This window comes from Conger conger, chromosome 16 (assembly GCF_963514075.1).
Source record: "Conger conger chromosome 16, fConCon1.1, whole genome shotgun sequence".
In the NCBI taxonomy this organism is placed as follows: Eukaryota; Metazoa; Chordata; class Actinopteri; order Anguilliformes; family Congridae; genus Conger; species Conger conger.
This window is the reverse complement of record NC_083775.1, coordinates 19,754,202-19,769,002: the sequence shown is the minus strand read 5'-3', so window position 1 is coordinate 19,769,002 and position 14,801 is coordinate 19,754,202. Positions and strand designations below refer to the sequence as shown.

The 14,801-nt window shown below is 45.6% G+C and overlaps 2 protein-coding genes across 2 annotated transcripts; both read left to right on the top strand.

Annotated features, from left to right (window-relative positions):
* The first annotated feature begins 172 nt into the window (after positions 1-172).
* Positions 173-5,806, top strand: LOC133115208 (PDZ domain-containing protein GIPC1-like). The gene is made up of 7 exons (XM_061225002.1): positions 173-357; positions 929-1,683; positions 2,014-2,199; positions 2,915-3,095; positions 3,280-3,392; positions 3,925-4,006; positions 4,332-5,806. The coding sequence occupies exons 2-7, from the start codon at positions 1,372-1,374 to the stop codon at positions 4,481-4,483; spliced, it is 1,026 nt and encodes a 341-aa protein (XP_061080986.1). The 5' UTR covers positions 173-357; positions 929-1,371; the 3' UTR covers positions 4,484-5,806.
* Positions 5,807-7,142: 1,336 nt separating this feature from the next.
* On the top strand, positions 7,143-13,853 carry trim35-12 (tripartite motif containing 35-12). The gene is made up of 6 exons (XM_061223764.1): positions 7,143-8,435; positions 9,693-9,788; positions 10,475-10,705; positions 11,308-11,330; positions 12,519-12,637; positions 13,145-13,853. Exons 1-6 carry the CDS (start codon positions 8,007-8,009, stop codon positions 13,702-13,704), a joined length of 1,458 nt encoding a protein of 485 aa, XP_061079748.1. The 5' UTR covers positions 7,143-8,006; the 3' UTR covers positions 13,705-13,853.
* The last annotated feature ends 948 nt before the right edge of the window (positions 13,854-14,801 follow it).

Genomic DNA, 14,801 nt, shown 5'->3' with positions numbered 1-14,801 from the left:
GACGAAAAGTGGATAGGACGCAATGACACGTATGTAAATTTTAGGGCATTTGGAGATTTTCAGGTCCAGATGTTGACGACATGTAAAGTCGGAGAGAAGCCGTTTAAATGGGGGAAAACTGGCATTTCCTCTGTTCCATTGTCTGGTTGGCTGTTTGAAGCGACGTCCCGCCCTCACCAGATGCAAGTCCGCTATCCGTACTTTGGATCTGATCTCTTGGCGCATGTAACTAACTTATTTCCAAAGATACCCAGTAGTTATTGACGGATACGTTATCTTGAGAAGACGCTGCATTCACTATTTGTCCATAGGGACGCTGGTCCAGGAGAGAAGATCACATCAGAGCTACGCAGTAAGGTCGGTAAATGCCCCGACTTGTAGCTGCTTCCTCCAAATTCGGTGTTTTCCTGGCCCGTTTGCTGAAGCTACATCGGTTGCTAATGTATTGTTTTAAGTAAATCTTCTAGAATATTCTAAAATATCGCAATTATTTAATTTGGAACATTGGTGGAGATTATTCTGTAAATAACTTCACTGCGGGAATTTAAACGACAGATAATATTTTTATTGGTACTTTGCTAGCAAGCTTATATTACACTGTAAATTTAATTTTAAGTAGCACAATGTGATGACGGATTATCTTTGGCTAGGCAGTCGGTTTCATTAAACGTCCCAGAGGACATTTGCAAAAATGTATGGTGTAATATAGCTACATTTTGAATATGAGTGTGGCCTTATGGTAGAATCACAATAGCAAATTAATATGTACAGTGTTCAAATAAGCATATAAGTGCAGATCACTATGAAAGAGGCACACCTTATTAATCAGAATTAGCTGAGCTTTCCTTTTAAGGATAGTATTGTGCGTGTTTTGTTGTTATACCCTCCCGCTAATTTTTTCATGCGCTCGGTGCTGTATTTTCTTCAGGTTTCCAAATCCAAGAACTCGGTCAGCTGTACACCCTGACAGTGCCATAAACTGAACTCCATGTAAAGTGTGAGTCTGAGGTTTGTGAGTGTCTGCCCCTGTGGATACCAGAGCCTTTGTTCCTTTTTGAATAAAATAATCAAGTTGTCACACTTGAGTGGACTTGGGTTTTCCAGCTTTCAGCAGAAGGGAAAAGGAGGCTTTGCCAAAGGGTCTGGGCATTGGGCTCCTCATTAATAGGACAGTAATTTGTGGCCATAGTGGGTGGCATCTTCCAGCTGGTGCATGGACAGGGCGTGGCTGTGCCACCGTGTGTGTGAGCCAGCAGCGTCCGTTCAACCCTCCTCGCCCTCACACACACACACAGACAGACAGACAGACGTGCAGGCCAATAGAAAGGCCCAGACTCAGACAGACCAGCCAATAGAGAGAGACGCAGGACCATGCCGCTGGGCATTAGGCGGAGAAAGAAGGCCCCTCCCCTGGTGGAGAGCGAGGAGGCGGAGCCGGCCCGGGCGGGGCTGAATGTGGACGGCTGGGAGGGCGTCGGGGGAGGGCGGGGCGCAGGAGGGGAGCAGGGCTCTCTGGAGGGGCTGCAGCCGGGCCTGCCCCCTCCGCCCCTGGGCCTGCGGCCGCGCCTCACCTTCCACACCCAGCTGGCGCACGGCAGCCCCACAGGACGCATCGAGGGATTCAGCAACGTGCGCGAGCTCTACGCCAAGATCGGGGAGGCCTTCGCCATCGCGCCGACTGAGGTGAGTGGTGGGATGAAGGAGAGGCGTAAGGGAGCATCAGCAAGGGTGAGGGTTGCTGATTCCAGCGCTAATAGAAGGTGCCGATTCATAGATAGATAGATAATCGCATATATATATATATATATATATATATATAGAGCTTTTCCAACACTCAAAGCACTTTTCAGTGATGGGGAGTGGGGAACTCGCCTCAACCAACAGCAATTTGTAGCTGTTGGATGATGCACGGCAGCCATTTTGCACCAGAACGCTCTCAGCTACACTTCTCTCTCACAGTCTCTGTCTCCCTCTCTGTCTCTCTCTCTGTACTGACACCACCCCCCCACACAGGTGATGTTCTGCACGCTGAACACTCACAAGGTGGACATGGAGAAGCTCTTGGGCGGGCAGATTGGGCTGGAGGACTTCATCTTCGCCCACGTGAAGGGGCAGAAGAAGGAGGTTGAGGTGTTTAAGGGCGAGGAGGGCTTGGGCCTTACTATCACCGACAATGGAGCTGGGTACGCTTTCGTCAAGGTGAGCAGGGAGCGCATCACCAAGACAGGAAACGCATCATGGTGGACAACAGGAGGAACCTATGGGTGGGCGTAGAATTTGCAGACAGGAAGCACAGCTGGGGGAAGCCATTTTCCAGGCAGGCAGGAAATATCATGAATCAGACAGGAAATGCCATAGAGCTCCAGGCTTGCAGGAGACCCCACATGTTCAGCAGGGAAGTATCATCTCCTCATTTGAGCAGGACAAATGGGCACATAAATGGCAATGTTTTAAGCGCTTAAGGCAGAAGAGAGCTGCTTTATTTCATCGCATATGACTTTGTACTACCCCCAGAGTCCCCGAGGCAGTGTATCGTACACACATACAGTGCACAGCCAGGCCTGAGTGAGGCACACAGTCAGGCTTAAGTGCTGTACTGTTTCACAGATCAATTCATCCTCAACAACCTTTTATGGACTTGGCCTGAAGGGGGCGATAAATCCTGTGAATCATTCTTGTTAATGTTATTTGGTCTGTTCTTTTTTTCGTTGGTTTGTTTGAGTCCAGCGTTTGCTAGAAGTGTTACTTCTCACTGTTCTAGTTGGCTGTTTAAAAAAAAAAAAGTATTTTAAGCATTTATTCATGAAAATGGCTGTGATTAATTAAGCTAGGTTATTGATTATTTAAAATGTTTTAAAATATTGTCATTTTATTTATCGTGAGTGTGTTTATTGATGAGTTTTTCCTGTATTAGAGAATTAGAGAGGGAAGCGTCATTGAACAGATGCACGTGATCAGTGTGGGGGACATGATAGAATCCATCAACGGGCAGGATTTGATTGGCTCCCGACACTACGAGGTCGCGAAGATGCTGAAGGAGCTTCCCAAGGGGCAGAACTTTCGTATGAAGTTGGTGGAACCAATGAGGGCCTTTGGTGAGTGTGTGCCCCTGTTTCAATGTTTCTATGTGCTTACATGTGTGGCCCATGTGTGTATATGAGTGTGCAGCCCAGACATAAGACATTACCTTACATTTTATTTGGCAGACACGTTTATCCAAAGCTGTTTCTAGCTTCATGATTGGTTAGCATTGTGCCCCTCTGGGTTCCTCTCTCCCAGACATGGTGGGCCAGCGGGCGGGAGGTGCCAGGTCCAGTTTGGGGGCGCAGATTGGAACAGGACGGGGGACACTGCGCCTGTGGGCCAAGGGACCCGCTACTGTGGAGGAGCTGGTGAGTGTGTGTGTGTGTGTCTGTGTATGACCCTGGGAGTGTATGTGTGTGTATGTGTGTATAGTGTATGTGTGTGTGTATATATGACATTCTGCATATAACCCTGGGGGTGTGTGTGTGTATGTATAAGACATTCTGCATATGGCCTTGGGTATGTATGTGTGTGTGTATAGTGTGTGTGTATGTGTGTATATATGACATTGTGGATATGACCCTGGGTCTGGGTGTGTGTGTGCATGTGTGTGTGTGTATGACATTCTGCATATGACCCTGGGTGTGTGTGTGTGTGTGTGTGTGTATGACATTCTGCATATGGCCCTGGGTCTGTGTGTGTGTGTGTGTGTGTGTGTGTGTGTGTGTATAGTGTGTGTGTGTGTCTGCGTGTGTGTGTATATGACATTCTACATATGGCCCTAGGTCTGTGTGTGTGTGCATGTGTGTGTATAGAGTGTGTGTGTGTGTGTGTGTGTGTATAGAGTGTGTGTGTGTATATGACATTCTGCATATGACCCTGGATGTGTGTCTCCTGCAGCCCTCTGCGTTTGAGGAGAGGGCCATTGAGAATGTGGACGACCTGCTGGAGAGTTATATGGGGATCCGAGACAAAGAGCTGGGTACGATGTGTGTGTTTATTGAACTGGGTATGATGTGTGTGTTCATCTGTGTCTGTGTGGACACGAGAGAATGACAACGTGTATGTCCAGTGCAAAGTTGTATCACTCTAGCTACCTAAAAATCAAACCTTAATGTCTATGCAGTTGCAGTGTTTATATAGAGTAAATTAACTGTATTTTCAACTTCAAGAAAACACATGAAGCCAGTTGATCTGTACTGTGACTGTGTGGATTTGTGAATACGGTTTCATGGACACTTGTTTGTCTGACTGTGGGTGTGTGTTCGTGGTTGTCATCCCTCTGTACTGCCCCTTCCTTCGGTCAGCGGCCACCATGGTGGAGTTGGGGAAGGACAAATGCCACCCAGATGAGTTCGCAGAGGCGCTGGACGAGACGCTGGGCGACTTTGCCTTCCCAGACGAGTTCGTGTTCGATGTGTGGGGCGCCATCAGCGACGCCAAGGTGGGCCTGGCGTAACCATGGAAATCCAACACGATGGAACAGCTTATGGGAGACCGCAACCCGGCTTTCATGGAGCACCTGAATTCTGGGACACTTTTTTCCACTGTTTAGCATTATCATTAGTTGTATTGTTTTTATTATCATGTTTTCATTATTTGCATTTTTGTACGTTTTCCTTTGGGAGACTATGCAGTAGAGATGAATTTTGATCTGTGAGACATGGGAGGTTGAAGCCCTGCAAAAATCTGTCCTGGGAAGTGTTTTTGTTTTGTAATGAGACTTAAAATCTTTTTTTTTTTCTCTGAAGTAGAAAATGCTTGCTTGTTTTCAGTTACTATTTGCTTGAAAAGTGAAATTTTCTTACCGCCCCAAATATTTGGTGAGTGAATGAGTCAAACTCTCTCACCACATTGGCAATGTTTTAAATAATAGTCTTATTTAGCAAAAGGTAATATTATATATATATATATATATAATTTTCAGTCTAGACTAAAATACTTGTTGAGATTGACATATATATATTCTTTTGCAGTGAAAGTCTGTTCCTCACTGCAAATAGGTTTTATTGTATTATTATTATTGTTTTACTATGGGGCAAACAGGGATAGTTGTTGAAGTATCTGGCCTATATCCTTGATGGAAAAACATAAACAAAGTGTGGTTCCAGTGCCATCAGGTGTGGCCTTTAACTTGTGTGTTAGAGGTGGGGCTGCCAGGACCACACAGTCGGGGTGAGTTGGGCCATGGGGCGGTTGTGTTAAAGGTCTAGTTTTATACACACAAACAGAATCTGCATCTCACTGCAAAACCTGAAGTGAAGTAGCAGATGTAGACACTAGCAATGCGCAATGAAGTGCTGATGTAGCATTCACACGGTAAAATGCATGCAAATCCGTAATTACACTCAGTGCCTGTGCAGAGCTGAAATAGTAGGACACTTGCACTTAGCCTCCATGAAATGGAGTCAAATCAGTGTCCGCTGAAAATCTGCATTCGTGCACGTGCATTTTTGGGAGACTGCCAAAATTGGGAGGAATATATGCACAGAAATGTGATCAATCTAGAACTGAAAGCATTTTTTTCCCAAAAATATGAGCTATGGTTCAGGCATAGCAGTGTTGCTATGTTCTTGGCATTCAGAGATCAATGAAATTCGAATACAGTTAAAACATGCTGAAAACTTATCCACTGCTTGAAAACTTGGGTTCCATATTATCCAAGGTCACTTGGATTACATGGAACCACTAAGCTTCCTGCAGCTTTTCTCCAGTGTTTGTCCATAACTCTGGATTGAGTTGTCTCACAATCCAGATTCAACACTGCTCTGTCCATTGTTTTTAAATCTGTTTTTTTATCACCATATGCACACGAAGAGTTTTAGTTAGCAATATATACACTCAGTGACTACTTTATTGGATAGATATGTACACCAGTGTGTTAATGCAAATATTTAATCAGCCAATCATGTGACAGCAACTAAGTGCATATAAGACATGGTCAAGAGGTTCAGCTGTTTTTCAGACTAAATGTCAGAATGGGGAAGACATGAAATCTAAGTGACTTTGACCATGGAATGATTGTTGGTAAATGGTGACAAGGTAGTTTGAATATCTCAGAAACTGCTGATCTCCTGGGATTTCCCATGCACAACAGTCTCTAAAGTTTGCAGAGAATGGTGTGAAAAAAGAAAAAAAAATTCAGTGAGCAGCAGTTCTGCGTGCAAAAAACCTTGTTAATAAGAAACATCAGAGGAGAAGGGCCAGACTGGTCATAGCTGACAGGAAGGTGACAGTAATGCAAATAATCTCACATTATGAAGATGTGGTATGAAGAAGAGCATCTCTGAACACACAAACCTCTAAGTGGATAGGCTACAGCAGCAAAAGTATAAAAATAAGTCTAATAAAGACCTATTAAAGTGCGCACTGAGTGTACATGTATATTTTGTGTCATTTTCATTTATATAAATACTTTGAGTAAACACTGAACCAACATTTGTTTGTAAACAGTATTTTGTTGTGAATGTTTCAGTAAATGCTTGTGGTTTTTCCTTTTCCTCAGTACATTCTTTTCTTCCAGAATACATTTTAGGTAAAATTGTGGGAAAGTGTTTTATGACCGCAGAGGCAGATTTCATTTTTCTGTTTGTCTTTATTATTACACTATTAGTATGACTCACTGAAATATCATGAAGAGGGCTGTGTAACATGTGGAGGGTAGTGTGATATCATGTAGAGGGCTGGGTGATATTACAGAGAGGGCAGTGTGATATCATGTAGAGGGTAGTGTGATATCATGTAGAGGGCTGGGTGATATTACAGAGAGGGCAGTGTGATATCATGTAGAGGGCAGTGTGATATCATGTAGAGGGTAGTGTGATATCATGTAGAGGGCTGGGTGATATTACAGAGAGGGCAGTGTGATATCATGTAGAGGGTAGTGTGATATCATGTAGAGGGCTGGGTGATATTACAGAGAGGGCAGTGTGATATCATGTAGAGGGTAGTGTGATATCATGTAGAGGGCTGGGTGATATTACAGAGAGGGCAGTGTGATATCATGTAGAGGGCTGTGTGATATGTGGAGGGCTGAGTGATATAATGTCAAGGGCTGTGTGATATCATGTAGAGGGGCTGTGTGATATGTGGAAAAAGTAATTTTGATCACATTTCTTCCCCATTCTGACATTTGGTCTGCCACACGATTGGCTGATTAGATATTTGCATGAACACAGAGCGTATATCAGAGGGTTCTAAATTCCTTCCAGAAACCCTGATGGAACCCTGACCCTTCTATTGTTTTTTTCCATGACTGCTGGCCAATCAAAACATGTGACTGCAACATGACATGAGAAAGAGGGTGATGATTGGCTCTTCAGCCCTTGGGGCATTACCCCGCTGTCTGCCGTGAATACTGCTTTAGCAGTTTAGCATCCGTAAACGTACCGCCAACCTCTTCACACCCCTCTCGAATTACCCATCCTCCGTCACACTGAGAGTTCCCCCAAAACAGACCTGCATGTTTACTGTAAACGTGTTTTCCTTTTCTCTCCGCCCCTACCCCGGACACTCGCTCTTTCCAGTGCCTGCACCTGCATGGTGGCTCTGGCCGTTTTCTCTGAACTGAGGTTCCTGGAGGTGAGCTTACCTGAGCCAGGAGGGCGGAGTTGGCCCTGCGGTTGGTGCGATCTTGGCTGGAAGTGAGGGGCGGGGCTGCGCTGGGCGGTGTTGATGTGAGCGGGCCAGCGCGTGGAAGTCCCGTCAGTTTCCCCCCTCTCCGCCAGGGCTGCAAGCGTCTCAGAACAGCAGCGAACCACACATACCAGCGCCTGTGCCTTCACCGGCTAGCAGAGCGAGAGGGAGAAAGACTGAGAGCGAAAGGGAGAGAGTAAGGTAGGGAAAAGGGGGCAGAGGGAAAAAGATAGGGAGAGAACAAGAGAGAGAAAGAACGTGTGAGACTCCCAAGCGAGAGCTGTTGCCTAGCCAGTGTAGGGGTCAAAGAGGAGTGAGGCTGTTGGAGCCCCGGAGGTGCGGAGGCGATGGCGGTGCGTCCGCGGGGCATGTCTGCGCGTTCGGGCTCGGTTCTGGAGGAGGAGCTGTCATGCCCGGTGTGCTGTGAGATATTCAAGGACCCGGTGGTGCTCAAGTGCAGCCACAGCTTCTGCAAGGCCTGCCTGCAGCAGTTCTGGAGGAAGCGCACGTCCGCGCGCGAGTGCCCCGTGTGCCGGCGCCGCTGCTCCGCCACCGAGCCGCCCGTCAGCCTGGCGCTGAAGAACGTGGCCGAGACCTTCCTGCGCGAGAGCGACGGCGGCCGGGCGCAGCTCCACGCCGCCTGCCCCGCCCACGCCGAGCCGCTCAAGCTCTTCTGCCACCAGGACCAGGAAGTGCTCTGCTGCATCTGCCACACGTCCAAGAAGCACAGCGGCCATCGAGTCAGCCCGCTGGAGGAGGCCGCGCTCGACCTCAAGGTGAGAGAACGCCGAGGAGCTGTGACTCGGGGAGCGGGGCGGTGACTCAGAGCTGTGACTCGAGGAGCAGAACATGCACTCAGAGAGCAGGGCAGTGACTCAGGTAGCGGGCAGTGACTCAGTGAGCGGGGCAGTGACTAAGGAGTGACTGAGGAACCAGGGCGGTGACTCAGTGACTCAGAGGAGTGACTCAGAGTAGGGCATTGACTCAGAGGAGTGATTCAGAGAGCAGAGAAGTGACTCAGAGGAGTGACTCAGGTAGCGGGGCAGTGACTCAGGTAGCGGGGCAGTGACTCAGTGAGCGGGGCAGTGACTAAGGAGTGACTGAGGAACCAGGGCGGTGACTCAGAAGAGTGACTTGGAGCCGGGCAGTGACTCAGGGCTGATATTGGCTTTGTGATGGTTTCTGATGCTGCAGAAACTTAGTAATAAAACATAGATGAAATAAGAGAAAATCATTATGGAGGCTTGATGGGGTGTGGGGGTGGAACACAGCATGTTTACATGCAGAAAATTGTGTGACTTTCATGCCAAAACATAATGAGAGCTGAAAGTCTTTGTCCATGCTGGAGGTTAATTAAACTCCAGAGAGAGGAATGTTATTCTGTAGGACAGTGGAGGAGAGCTGTTTACCTTCTGTGAATGGATCCACTATCTGGGAAACCTGTTTTGGCTCTACCAGCTTCTCTGTGTGTTTTGCCAACAGCCCACAATTTTGCCATCATAGCACTGGCCTGGAATGTAGTGGCAGATAGTACTGAGTGCTTTTCAGTAATGGAAGATAAAAAAGCGGTAAACACTGAAATTACACGCGGATGGAGATGAGGCCACACTTCATTTTTCTTCATCAGTCTGGAGAGAGGAGACACAGTTAAATATCCAAAAAACAAATGTGCTTGTCTCGTGGTGCGAGAAAGAAGTTCCAAAAAAACTGCATAAAAACAGAATACATTGGGAGACAATGACATATAACAGCATAATATGAAATGCGACCAATTTAAGCATATTTCATGAAAATAAAGAGGTGAACTTTCAATTTTCATTTGATGAACACTTGAGAAAAATGGCTTGTAAATTGTGGCCATGAAAGAGGTGTTATTTCCCCACTGACATTATACAGGGACACTTAAACCCCTCAGACTAAAACCACTCTGTTATTTATGTTAAAATTGATTGAGCATATTCTGTCAACACCCACACCCATGATGGGTTATTCTGCTCATTCTGACTCCCTTTTCTTGATGTGTTTTCCTTCAGGAGGAACTGAAGAAAGACTTGAGTCCCCTGAAGAAGAACCTGAGGTTACTGTATGAGGCCAAACAACACTGTGAGGACACTACTGTGCATATCAAGGTGATTAACCCTCATATTATGTTAAGATTTTATAACTGCTTTTATGTTTTGGGGTTACATTGTGTGTCACCTTCTTATTGTCTACCAAATGACCTGCCTTTTATCCTCAAATCTGTGAGAAACATCTCATTTTAGAACAGCAGGTGAACGTTTGGCACCTGCATGGGAAAGTGCTATCAGAGTCATCCACAAAGTAATCTGAGATAAAAATTTAAATGGTTGTGCATTTTCTAAGATTTTATACAGTTGCAGATGGTCAAAATAGCCCCACATAACACATTTGTATGCAAAGTTAAAATTTGAAAAATCATACAGTATCAATATGAAAAAAGATCAACTGGTTTTTAAGAGATGTCAAACACTGAATGGGGTCAAATTGACCCCAAACAAAAAATGAAGGTTAAACAGTGCAACAAAACAAGCGTCTCTTTGTGCCAATTCGGCCATCCTGCGTTTTAGCAGGGCAAATTCTCAAATCTCTTCTCTAAGTGATCATAGCATGTGCCTTCGTCTGTCAGTCCTTGGGAAACATTTCAAATTTGGCAGTTTTAGCTTTTAGTTTTTAGCTTAGCGTTCACGCTCCACTTCACAGCCAGGAGCTTCCCAATGAGGCTTCCCGGAAACGGGAGGGTTTCTGCCGTGCCCCTTCCCAGAATTCTAGTGCTAACCCCCTCCCCGCGCGGCAGGGCCAGACCCAGCGGACGGAGCAGCTGCTGAAGGAGGAGTTTGAGCAGCTCCACGCCTTCCTGCGGGCGGAGGAGGCGTCCAGGCTGTCCCTGCTGCAGGAGGAGCAGGAGAGGAAGAGGCTGGTGGTGAAGAAGAGGACGGAGAACATCACACGCGAGATCCTGTCCCTGTCCCACGCCGTCATCGCCATCGACAACGAGATCGCCACCAACGACGTCCTCTTCCTTCAGGTAAGGGGGAGGGGCTAATATCTATCAGTATCTTCACTCCCCACTGCTGCATAATTGCCTGTACTTTCTCAAATCTAGCCCTTGAATCCAAATCCGGCCCTGGTTTTCTTTTATCCAATTAATTGAACAATTAGTGCCAATGATTGGCCAGACTGTCTTCACACCTGACTCCCAAAGGAAAGGGACACCAGCAGTTGTTGGGATTTTAGATCTGATGTCTCCCAGAGAGGGTGGGCTTAAGATGGTGGGAATGCCCACATTTTATTGCATCTAATTGAGGAGGTTGCAGCAATGAGACCAGGCCGATGAATATGATGAAAAATAGAATTTGCCGGAATGCCAAAGCCTGCAGGGATGTCTTAGAATGGTAAGCTGTCCAGAGCTGAATGCACAGGCCTGGGCGGAGGTTCACAAAGGACACGATGTCACCCAGCCACCTCCAGTAGTAGTCCTTGACCACAGCCACAAACTGTTATTATCCTTGAGTAGAAAAACAGTGCCGGTAAACTGCAGCCCTCAAAATCCTCCTGACAAACAGGTCTTGGTTTGAGAGCCACGTTAGGCTGGGAAACAACAGCTTTTTCTCTTTTTCTTTTTTTCAGAACTACCAGAACACAAAGAAAAGGTATGTAAATATCAGCAATGATCCCTGAACCAAAAACACACTTTAACTAACTACCAAATCTAAATACACTAAATTCACATTACTCAAACTGACTTCAACACTGAAAGCTGAACTCAAACTGACTTCAACACTGAAAGCTGAACTCAAACTGACTTCAACACTGAAAGCTGAACTCAAACTCACTCAACACTGAAAGCTGAACTCAAACTCACTCAACACTGAAAGCTGAACTCAAACTCACTCAACACTGAAAGCTGAACTCAAACTCACTTCAACACTGAAAACTGAACTCAAACTCACTCAACACTGAAAGCTGAACTCAAACTCACTTCAACACTGAAAGCTGAACTCAAACTCACTTCAACACTGAAAGCTGAACTCAAACTCACTTCAACACTGAAAGCTGAACTCAAACTCACTTCAACACTGAAAGCTGAACTCAAACTCACTTCAACACTGAAAGCTGAACTCAAACTCACTCAACACTGAAAGCTGAACTCAAACTCACTTCAACACTGAAAGCTGAACTCAAACTCACTTCAACACTGAAAGCTGAACTCAAACTCACTTCAACACTGAAAGCTGAACTCAAACTCACTCAACACTGAAAGCTGAACTCAAACTCACTTCAACACTGAAAGCTGAACTCAAACTCACTTCAACACTGAAAGCTGAACTCAAACTCACTTCAACACTGAAAGCTGAACTCAAACTCACTTCAACACTGAAAGCTGAACTCAAACGTACTCAACACTGAAAGCTGAACTCAAACTCACTTCAACACTGAAAGCTGAACTCAAACTCACTTCAACACTGAAAGCTGAACTCAAACTCACTTCAACACTGAAAGCTGAACTCAAACTCACTTCAACACTGAAAGCTGAACTCAAACTCACTCAACACTGAAAGCTGAACTCAAACTCACTCAACACTGAAAGCTGAACTCAAACTCACTCAACACTGAAAGCTGAACTCAAACTCACTTCAACACTGAAAGCTGAACTCAAACTCACTTCAACACTGAAAGCTGAACTCAAACTCACTTCAACACTGAAAGCTGAACTCAAACTCACTTCAACACTGAAAGCTGAACTCAAACTCACTTCAACACTGAAAGCTGAACTCAAACTCACTTCAACACTGAAAGCTGAACTCAAACTCACTCAACACCTCTCTCTGTGACTGCAGAGCCCAGTGTCCTGTGCAGGACATCGATCAGCTTCCTGGGGTTCTGATCGATGTGGCCAAACACGTGAGCAATCTGAAATACAGAGTCTGGGAGAAGATGCTGGGAACAGTTCAATACAGTGAGTTCAGTGATCGTTGGGTTCAAAGATCACCTCGTACATTGGTTGAAGAAGAAACCCGGCGGAAAACAGTTGTATCAGTTAGTAATACGCATACTAAAGCTGTGCAAACCGGCATGAATTAAAGATGCGAGATTATCCAAGATCAGTGGCTCTACAGGCTAAATAAATGACGATTGAAGGGTTTACAGATATGTATGAATTACATTATATTATAGTCATTTAGCAGACACTCTTATCTAGCGACATACAATAAAGTGAAAAATCATAACTAGGGACTGAAAGTGCACTGATAACCCTAGAGGGAAGTATGGTTCCAAGTGCTTGAGTGATCACATAGATACAAACTTGAACCCTTGTAGAATAATCAGAATTACTACTACAGTGTCAACTTGACTCTGTACTAGGGCCAGAGTACATTAGCACAGTGTGCATTTGTTTATCCACTGCCAGCGCTCTTAGCTGATGTGACTTCCCAATACTCCCCCCCTTCCCAAAATCCTCCAGCACCTGTGACCCTGGACCCCAACACGGCCTACGCCTGGCTCTCCCTGTCCGAGGACCTGACCAGCGTGACCAACAGCGGTGCGGTTCAGAAGGTGCCCAACAACCCCGAGCGCTTCGACCACTTCGTGTTCGTGCTGGGCTCGCAGGGCTTCGACGCGGGGCGGCACGCCTGGGAGGTGGACGTGGGGGGCAAGGAGGACTGGGTGCTGGGCGTGGTCAAGGAGTCGCTCAACAGGAAGGGGCGGATCTCCGGCAGCCCCGAGGGAGGGTTCTGGACGATTTCGCACTGCGACGGCGAGTACATCGCCATGACGACGCCGCGCACCCAGCTGGAGCTCGAGGGCCCCCTGGAGAGGGTTCAGGTGCAGCTCGACTACGGCGCGGGAGAGGTGACCTTCTCCAACCCCGTCGACATGACGACCATCTACACCTTCAGTGACCGGTTCACCGAGAGGATGTTCCCCTTCTTCTGCCCAGGGGCAAATATCAATGGCAACAACGCCGGGCCCCTCAAGATCTGCCCCGTGAAAGTGGCTGTGTGGAACAGCGCCACTTGGTGAAGTAGCAATGGCGTATGTGACATCACGCACAATGCCCATTTAACTGTTGTGTGAACAATAGACTAGCTATAGAAGATTAAATGTTCAGTGTACAAAACCAATCAACATTATTATGGAATAAAAAACTGACATCGATGAATAAGTCTTTATTCCGTTGGTCAAAAAATATGTTTTGTTACCATTGTTACCATTATTATATACTGAATTACAATAATAATAATAATAATAATAATAATAATAGCTATATAAGATTCATTTTTCAGAAATATTTTTTCAAAGCACTTAAGGATAATAAAAACATGGTAAAACAATGCACACATACATACAAATATACACATAAAATGAGAGCAAGTGATACTATTACGTTTCTAAAATGTGTAATAAAGAATTACAGAGAATTAAAGGCTAGTTTAAAAAGCAGCAGCAACCACAGCTGTAACACAAGAACAAACAAACAAACAAAAAAATCTATGTCAGCTTACATCACATTAACAAAGAGGTCAGGATCTGGGAACAGACAAGTAGCCCAACAGCTGCCTTATGAGTCAGCAGCAGCGTGATTTTACTTTCTGGTAGTTGCAGGAAGCTAATTTCACCACTAGGGGGCAGTGAGAGAACGCGCAGGCTCAAATTTCAGGTTTTCAAACCGGACTTCAAAATGAAAGGAAAATGTATGCATTGGAACAGACATTTTGCCTTTTCAGTTGAAAGCAACTTTTTGTTTAATATATAATTTGATTTAAATTAAATGACCAATAACACATACAGTGCCCTCCATAATGTTTGGGACAAATTTGTTTGCCTCAATTTGAAACGTAATAAACAAACACATTTGTTTGAAGTGCACATTGTCAGATTTTGATAAAGAGCTTCTTTTTTTTTTTTGGGTTTCACCATGTTGAGATTACAGCAGTATGTATACATAGTCCCCCCCTTTTCAGGGCTCCATAATGTTTGGGACACAGCAATGTTACGCAAATGAAAGTAGTCGTGTTCAGTATTTCGTTGCATATGCTTTGCATGCCATGACCTCCTGATGTCTGTGACCTATCGACATCATCAGAGTCTGGATATGTTATTTTCAGGTTGTCCTACAA

Coding starts and splice junctions, on each gene's coding strand:
- LOC133115208 (XM_061225002.1), top strand. CDS start 1,372: ATGCCGCTGGGCATTAGGCGGAGAAAGAAGGCCCCTCCCCTGGTGGAG. Junction 1,684..2,013: donor TCGCCATCGCGCCGACTGAG/GTGAGTGGTGGG, acceptor CCCCCCACACAG/GTGATGTTCTGCACGCTGAA. Junction 3,096..3,279: donor GGAACCAATGAGGGCCTTTG/GTGAGTGTGTGC, acceptor CCTCTCTCCCAG/ACATGGTGGGCCAGCGGGCG.
- trim35-12 (XM_061223764.1), top strand. CDS start 8,007: ATGGCGGTGCGTCCGCGGGGCATGTCTGCGCGTTCGGGCTCGGTTCTG. Junction 9,789..10,474: donor ACACTACTGTGCATATCAAG/GTGATTAACCCT, acceptor CCCGCGCGGCAG/GGCCAGACCCAGCGGACGGA. Junction 11,331..12,518: donor TACCAGAACACAAAGAAAAG/GTATGTAAATAT, acceptor CTGTGACTGCAG/AGCCCAGTGTCCTGTGCAGG.